The following is a 9,046-nucleotide window of genomic DNA, read 5'->3' as shown; positions in this document are numbered from 1 at the left end:
GGGCCAAGAAGTGGGAGTGGGTGTGTAGGGGAGCAGGGGCGGGGGNGAGTATAGGGAATTTTCGGGATAGCATTTGAAATGTAAATAAAGAAAGTAATAATAATAAAAGATATTATTCCCTAAAAAACTGTTGTTAATGGCTTGGGGTGTAGGAGAAAGGTAGATTTCTTGTGTCCCATCCACAGGACTAGACTCAGAACTTTAAACTGCAAGACAAACCTTGCTCCTTGTTTCCACAATATTTGCATTAATTTTTTAATGAAACATATCCTTTCAAAATCATATATACATAATATCTATTGAGCCTACTATATGAAGAATATATAGCAAAATTTAACAGAATTTATTTATTTCCATAAACAATTAATACCTGGAAATCAATTCCTAAATATATTCTTATATGCCCAGGGGGCTCCAAACTAGTTTCCTAAAATCATATGACATAAATTAACCATTTTCACTTGATTCCTGAATTAATTACTAGTTCAACCCTTTGTTGTGTCCTGCCAAGATATTGAAGCATGTATTAACAAGAATTGTGTAGTTGACAGATAATTTTAAAGAGAAGGGATCTGGAGAAGAATTTGAGTATATTGCAACATTTTACTGCTCCTTTTCAGTAAGTGACATTTTTTTTTAACACATTTCATTAAAAATCCTATAGTCTGTATGCACGTGAGCCTGCATGTGAGCCTGCATGTGTGTGTGTGTGGAAAATAAGTGAGCACAATGGCTGTAAAGAAAGAGACGCAGAAGAACTTGAGCCATGGGTTTTGAAATAACGGTTAACCATATGAACTCTTTATCCATAAGGCATGATCTCTAGTTTTAGTAGAAGGAAAAAGAATGCATAGTTTTGGAAAATGTAAAGGAAATATGTGATGAATTCTATAATGATGATATTTAGCAGTAATGTGATACAGAGCTATTAATAATTTACTGAAGTAGTTCCAAATAAAATGCCCATGAATAATAGCTCATTTTCCAGAATCTATTGCACAACTTAATTTTTATGACTTCGTGCCAAATATACCTTTATGAGATTAGCTCTTCTTGTCTGTACATTGCCTTGTGTAAAGAAACTTTTCAATTTTTACATTAATGGATATTTTTAATAATTTATAGGTGAGGCAGATTGACAACTCCAGCAGGGATCTACTAGGTTAAATATATAAAGACTATACTGAATGCGATATTGAGTATACTAGACACTAATGCCCTAAGAGGCTGATATTGATGAAGTCACTGACAAGTTTGCATTACTTTTTAAGTAGAAATGTAATATTTCTATTAAACAGTGCAATGGATAAGAATGTAGTCCTTTTCTAAAAATAAAATGATAATAATAGTATTATTACTACTTTTTTCATATTTTTTTTATTTTTTCCCTTTTGTGTTCAGCATTTTTACACACTCATAATTTTCTGTTTTATAACTTGGTTATTAGTGAAAAGAATTGTGTCATCAGGTCAGGATAGGGAAAGCCTGCGGTTTGCATTCTAGTCCCCACACATACCTGGCCACCAAAGACTTATTAAAACTTTTGAACCTTTTGTAGATATGATCATGAGTCCCTGAGCAACATTTTCTCAAATCAGCTGTCAGTTTCCTACTGATAAGTAGCTCAACACAAGGGGATGTTGAAAGCAGAGCCTCTGACACCTTTCTTCCACCTGACACGAGGGAATCGAAGCGATTCAGGGTATCCTGAATGCCCTACGTTACACTCATCTAAAGCTTAGTCTCTGCCACATGGACCTCCCTGCAGATAACACGTTGCCCCCACCCACCCTGAGTGTCCCAGGACACATGGGAAGCCCTGGCTTGGAGGTGCAGCATAGGAAGCTTCGCTTTTCTTGCCCCACACCACTAGAGGGCAACTTTTGTCATGCTGAGGCAAAGAAGGATGGGAAAGAGAAAACCTATCTGAGTTGTACAGAGCTTCACAGCTGGTGTTGACGTTCATTTCTGAGTGGAAATATCCCGGGTGGATCATGTCTTCTTCTGCTGTATTTCCTTCAGAAAATTAGTTTCTGAAAATATTTTTGCCCGCTAGTTACTGTTGAATCTCCAAGACCAGTGTCTGTGGATCCATTCACAGGGTCTTTCAACTGTATTAGCTTCTTCTAATCAAGTGTACCTGCAAGCGAGCCTTGCCTTGGCCAGCATGCATGCCATTTAAATAGTGTGAGGCCATGAATACAGCAGATCTTTTCTCTTGTGAGAAGAAAAGGGTGACTTCTCTTTGTCTTCTGACACCTTAATGTGGAAATTAAAGCTTTGAAGGACTAGAGTCTCACAAACCTCTCAGAACACGTACAACGTATCCTAGTTCTGGAGTTACCACAGAAACTAAGAAAACTGCATTACTTGAACTGATATCACAGAAAATATGTAAAATGGATGAATATATTATATATAAATAGATAGAGCTCTGCCTTTTGTCTCTCCACAATTATATGTTGATATATATATATATGTATATATATATATATATATTCTGGAACATAGTCCTAACCTAGCATATTGCTGCACAAGGAAGCAAGGGAAAGGAAAATGAATAGATGTATGAAAAAATTATCAACCCTCTCTACTTTCCTAACTTTGTACTTTATATTCAATTTAAAGATGCCAATGCTTTAAATACTGCATCAGAAAATCTTATGATAATCTTCCAAGTAAATTCATGCTTAAATTAATTTTTAAAAAATCATGATGAAAACGATAATGATTCATACCTGTTCAAGTTACAGAGTGTCACAGCTGGGAACTCGATGTTTTCCACATACTGAACTTCTATAGATGTTGTCGTTGGCCACGTGAAGTAATTGACCAAACGACTGTAGATTTGCCACACCAAGAGTGAGACAGAGCCCAGCACCACAGACAGCCAGATCACCTTTCGAACATTGTTCTGGTTCTGGGCAATATTATGTATCCCATGAAAGGAAGTGGACATGGCAAAGTCTTGATCGAACTTCTTCCAGTCAGTTGGAGATGGCAGTGGTCTCTTTGAAAGGTAATGCTTTATCTTTCCTAAGAGTCCTAGTGCCCCAAAAAACAGAAACAGACAGACAAACAAACAAGCAAACAAAAACAAGTAAATGAGTTAGGAAAAGCTATTCATAAAACCTGCAAGTCAGAAGAGACTAAACAGGTTATCTTTCTAATATGAAGTTTGTAAAGGTCCCAGAATCATTTTGCAGTAGATGGTTTATTCAGATATCAGGAAAAGCACCAACTAGGTAAAGCTACTGCTAATAAGCTAAGGCCATCTGAAACCAGCTCTGGTTAGGAGAGATATACTCATAGCAGAAACCTATCGGTGTGTCATTAAGTCCAGCTTCAAATGTGCTGTTCATGACAGCTCATAACTTTTAAAAGTAGTCCTAGCTTTTAATTAGTCTTCCACCCCAGGAAACCACAGAGCTCCTTGAGTTGGATTAGGCTCATTTCCCCAAGAGTCCTCAGCGAAGTCACAAACAAGTGCTACAGCTAATTCTTGTCACCATGCTGTCATTTTTGGTGTTGTGATGTCTGTGCATTGTATGCTTTGAGCACGACTGTTTTTACCCCTCTCTTGGCTCATCAGAATGCCGGGTTTGCAGTTCAGTGACTCGATCAGCTTCCTACCTGCTTAGAAAATGAACGGGTACTTTTGAAATTCCTAGTAATAAATTAAATAATGATTAGTGATATTTGTTGGTCAAGATCAGCGAGAGTTTCACTAAAATACTTTTGATGATATGTAAAATAGTCTTCCAGAATTTCCTGTAGTTTACTATTCTTTTGATTTGGTGATGGAAGATGCAAAGCCTCTCCGACAAGTTAATGGGATGAGGTCCATCTGCAATTGGAGGCTTCAACTTCAGCTCTAGGTCTCCTCTCCTGTAACCGAGGCAACTTCAGCCATGTCTGCATTCTCCTTCTACTTCTATTAACTGGCAGCGATAACATCTGCCTTATGGCTTTTCATGTTAAATAGTGTAATGCTTAGACAGCATTAAGTGTGTAACATAGATCAGAAGAAGTATTCAGCATTATTAAATATTTTTACTTTTCTTGTAGTGATACAGGAAATGTAAATATTCAGGGGTTTAAGGAATGATTTAAAGTTCCTGCTTCCAAAGTGAGTGCTTGGACAAGCAAGATGACTAGATGGCTGTCTCTAACTGGGTAAAGGAGTTAGTTCTGCAAGCTTGATGACCTAAGTCACATCTTTGAAACACACGGAAAGGATAAAGGAGAGAACCACCTACCTAGATTTATCCTCTGAGCTCCATACCTGTGCAGTGGCACCTTGGCAGCCAGCTCATATCTTACACACACACACACACACACACACACAAATAATACTAATAAAAATAACAACACAAACCTCAGAAACAAAAGAAAGAGATGAGATCTTTAAAAGCCTATAAATTATCACAATGAAGTTATTTTAATTTTAAATCCTTGTTTTAATTCAATAAATATCATTTTTGTCAATTATGCAGTATTAACATTCTTCCAAAAAAGCTCCAATCTTTTCTCATCATTAAGTTTAGTTTAATAACTTACTAGTTTCTAATCAATATGTTTTTGTTTCAGTTTAGAAAAGCTAATGATATAAAATGCATTTTCTAAAGTTTCCCATTTCACGCAATGTACATGAGCATTCACAAATGCCGTTACACTGTTAAAGCTATCACAAACTATGTTATCATGTTTATATTATTCTCACTTTCTGGAACTGTGCTATCATCTATAACAGCATTACTTAACATTTCTTTTAGTATCTGGTTAATCAGCACAAACTGTCAAAGTTTCAGATAAAATCAGAAGGCTGAAAAAACAATATTACTTAACAAAATAAGCTTAACTGTGATCTATTCTTATTCCTTAATCAAAGCTTGGAAGCATTTGTGAAGGCTTTACCCTGATTAAAGAAACAGCTCAGTCCCTAGCAACTCTCACCTTTCCTATTGAAGGGACGTGGGCTCTTAGTGAGAAGAGTAATCTAGGATTAAGTCTCTGGTCAGACACAGTACAGAGGGCTGCAAACACGACCCAAGTAATGCATTTCGGATGTCAACTCTTTAAGATAGAAACACTGATAGTTGTGTTAACCTTACTGAAGCTTTTCCTACTATTTGTTCGAAACATAGTGGTTTTTTTTTTTTTTCTTTTTGAGTATTTCAAATTAAGACAACCTACAGCATGATATATGCCTGTCAGGAAGCTCAAAACAGGCAGTGCAGACCACCAATCCACACATCTGAGGCTTTAAACTTCTCTCACAGAAGTACATTTCTTCCGGTGAATCAACAAAAAGTTTCATTAAAAAGGTTGGTCATTATAGAAACACTTTAGGAACGCAAGCATACTGTGTAGAAACAAAGAAACAAAAGTCGATTGTAACATACAGTAATATTTTTGTAGTATTTTGAGCCCTAAAACTGTATTATTCATTTTAAAACTCATATTTGTTACCGTGAACATAATACTGAGAATCCAGTTTTCCAAGGATGAAACCTACCTCTGCTCTCTGCTTATTTCCAGTATTTAGGAGTGGTGGGTGCTGCTATTTAAGGATCTCCTACCTTTTTCCACATGCACTTGTGATTTCTCAGTATGTTCCATGTTTTGCTCTCAGTGATCCCAAGTCCTCTGGGTGCATCCAATTTTTTCAATAACAATATTCATTTTGTGCCTTTTATATAAAATACAGCACTTAAGGTTGTAAACTGGGAGGGCAATTTAAATATTTGTGTTGCTATGTTAAGCCTCATGAAGCACTTAATCTGTAAATCAAAAAACACTGACAGAACCAGCTATGGGCATTTATAGACTGGCAAGAGGCCATGATAGATTAAAACCCAGAAAGCATTGTTGAAAACCCACTTCCTGAAAACGAGAGAAGGAAAGAAACAAAGAAAGAAGAAAAGATGTGACCTCACAGTTGCCTTTGATCACACCAGCGGATACCTAGATGACAGTCTCTTCATGTTTTACTTAACCTTCAGCATCATACAAATGAAACTGTGATTGTGTGTGTGTACGTGTGTGCATGTGTTTGTATGTGCGTATGTTTGTGTGTGTGTGTGTTTGTGGGCGTGATGTATCTTTGTTTTGAAGTTTCTTTCATAAAAGAGATACACCTGGAACAGAGTGACCAGTGGAAATAGAAGAATAATAAAGTTACAAAAGAAAAAAAGATACTAACTAAAAAAGAAATACTAATTAAAATAGTATAAATTTGCCAAATCACAAAGGCCACCTTTTTCATAGTAACACCTTTGAGAACTTAAACCATTAGTATTATTAATAAATGCTGATATGTATCCATGTGTATAAATGCTGCCATCTGTTGACCACACACAGTAATTACATGTTTCTCCAGTAGAGCCTGATGCCTTTGTCATGGTAATATTTCACAAGCATTTTTTTCCCTTCAACATTGGACATCTATTGGGAAACTCTAATACCATAACTGAAACTGGGTGTCTTAGTCAGGGTTTCTATTCCTTGACAAAACATCATGACCATGAAGCAGTTGGGGAGGAAAGGGTTTATTTGGCTTACATTTCCATATTGCTGTTGATCACCAAAGGATGCAGGACTGGAACTCAAGCAGGTCAGGAAGCAGGAGCTGATGCAGAGGCCATGGAGGGATGTTCTTTACTGNCTTGCCTCCCCTGGCTTGCTCAGCCTTCTCTCTTATAGAATCCAAGACTACCAGCCCAGAGATGGTCCCACCCACAAGGGGCCTCCCCCACTTGATCACTAATTGAGGAAAATGCCCCACAGCTGGATCTCATGGGGGCATTTCCCCAACTAAAGCTCCTTTCTCTGTGATAACTCCAGCTATGTCAAGTTGACACAAAACTAGCCAGTACACTGGGCTTGCATGGTTTGGTTTTGTCAAGAAGTCACTCTTGCCTGTGCTTGCTTAGTGACTGAATCAAATTTGAATTTCAACTTGTTTGTGAAGTTATAATTCCCTCTCCATTTTCACTCCCTTTCTTGTTTGAAATCAAGACCAAGGATTCTCCTCACAGATATACCTTGTTCTTTTGTAAACCTGGCCTTTTCACATTCTAAGTTACCCAATTAAAGTTAAACATAGAGGCTCACACTTTCACTCTCTGATGGTGATGCTGTTTGGAATAAGGGTATGTGACAGAAGACAGACTTGTAAGCCCCTCTTCCCTACCCCACCCCACTTCTCAGTAAACGTAAAGAAAGCTACAGAATCGCCTAATTAAGCCAAGCCCAGGAGAACTGAGAGAATTCTGAGTCATCATTATCTCCCCTGAGGCACTTGCAGCACCACCAACAAACGATGACTTATTAGTGCTGACAAATAATAAAAGATTAAATAAAACCTGCTGGACAGAAAAGTAGACAGCAAACTCAACTGACCTTTCACTTAGATTCCGGGCACAAGCGATCCTTAGAATCAATGAACACTGTCTAGAGGACTGTATTTACTCTGGCCCAGTCCCAGTTACAGAGGTACAGTTTGTGTTAGCGATTTAGTTATTGAAGGGTAATTTTGTTATTTTTACTTTTGACATATTCATATGGTTTCATTACTCTTTTCTATTGTGAGTGTGGCAATGGGACCTGGGCTTCTGCTCAAACTAAGCAATTGTTTCACTACCAAGTCAGGCACTCTGTCATTTGGCTCCTACTTTGCATTTTTGATTTGAAGTAAAACTTTATGTTTTATTTTCTCTTTGGGAGAGTGCATGCCCCTTCTTGCCCTTCTTCTTTGCTCCTTTCCCTCGTCCTCCTCCTCCTCTTCCTCCTCCTCCTCCTCCTCCTCCTCCTCCTCCTCTCTTATATTCAGAGAATGTATATATTTTTATTATACTTAAGATAGATGTTTGGCTTGTTCTTCGTAACTCTGAAAAATAAATTATCAGCTTACCATGTGTGTAAGAGAATAAAAAATTTAACAGTGTATCTGTCAATTTGGGTCTGAAATAACATTAAATAAAAAGTGTTAGAACCAAGTGTTTTTTTTAAATTGGCTATTTTATTTATTTACATTTCAAATGTTTATCCCTTTGTCTGTTTATCCTGAAATCCCCTACCCCATCCCCCTTCCCCTGCTTCTATAAGGGTGTTCCCCCACCCACCCATTCACTTCTGCTTCCCCACCCTGGCATCCCCCTACACTGGGGCTTCAAGCCTTCACAGGACCAAGGGCCTCACCTCCTATTGATGCCAGACAAGGCCATCCTCTGTTACATATGCAGCTGGAGCCATGGGTCCATGCATGTGTACTCTTTGTAGAATTAAGTTCTTGTAACCCACAAGTACAGGTGATGGTTTTGCTACAGTATTCTTTAGGTAAAGACCATTTTAAATTAAAATGACTAATTTTCTTTTAAAAACTTAAATTTCATGTTGGTCAGAGGGTTTTGTTTTTGTTTGTTTGTTTGTTTTTAGTGGCTTGTTTTATATTGACGCTAGTTGCTATTTTGAAATGTCAGTCTGATTGATCATTTTTCTTTTATTGTTTAGGAATTTTATAGAAGAATATACTAACTTTTAGTTCCCCAGTTCCTCAGTTCCAAATTTCTCCATCTTCCCCTCAACATTTTCTCACTCAAGTTTATGTATTCTTTTCTAAACTGAAGTCCACTCAGTGCTGTCGATATATGCCTGGGTGTAGAGATGACCATCAGAACGTGGGTAAGCCACCAGAGACTGCATTGTTGAAGAGAGCTAACTCCCCCTCATCCAGGAGCCACCAGTTGCTAAACATTTCTTAACTGAGGAGGATGTGGACTTCATGAGCCCATCCTACATCTATATTGGGATTGGGCCTGGCTTGATCTTTCTCAGGCCTTTTTCATGAACACTGTCTTGGTTAGGGTTTCTATTCCTGCACAAACATCATGACCAAGAAGCAAGTTGGGGAGGAAAGGGTTTATTCGGCTGCTTGTGGACGTTGTACATCGTGGTGCGGAGCCTAGTGCGCACCACGATGTACAACGTCCACAAGCAGTGATTCTTCAGCCCCAGCTAACCAGAACCACAGAATCTTCACAAT

General features: G+C 37.9%; 1 protein-coding gene across 2 annotated transcripts in view; it reads right to left on the bottom strand.

Annotated features, from left to right (window-relative positions):
* Asic5 (acid sensing ion channel subunit family member 5) overlaps window positions 1-6,579 on the bottom strand; it is a 26,969-nt gene extending 20,390 nt beyond the window's left edge. The window contains exons 1-2 of one of the 2 annotated variants that reach the window (XM_029538015.1): window positions 6,565-6,579; window positions 2,739-3,045 (exon numbers count right to left, since the gene is read on the bottom strand). In XM_029538015.1, the coding sequence (XP_029393875.1) occupies window positions 2,739-2,959 (221 nt within the window). In that variant the 5' untranslated portion in view covers window positions 2,960-3,045; window positions 6,565-6,579. Of the gene's footprint in view, window positions 1-2,738; window positions 3,046-5,582; window positions 5,652-6,564 lie in introns of those variants that run through there. The other variant, XM_021197031.1, reaches the window with a different exon arrangement.
* Window positions 6,580-9,046: the final 2,467 nt, after the last annotated feature.

Source organism: Mus pahari, chromosome 4, assembly GCF_900095145.1.
Source record: "Mus pahari chromosome 4, PAHARI_EIJ_v1.1, whole genome shotgun sequence".
In the NCBI taxonomy this organism is placed as follows: domain Eukaryota; kingdom Metazoa; phylum Chordata; class Mammalia; order Rodentia; family Muridae; genus Mus; species Mus pahari.
The sequence above is the reverse complement of the archived record's forward strand: the minus strand, read 5'-3'. Positions and strand labels throughout refer to the sequence as shown.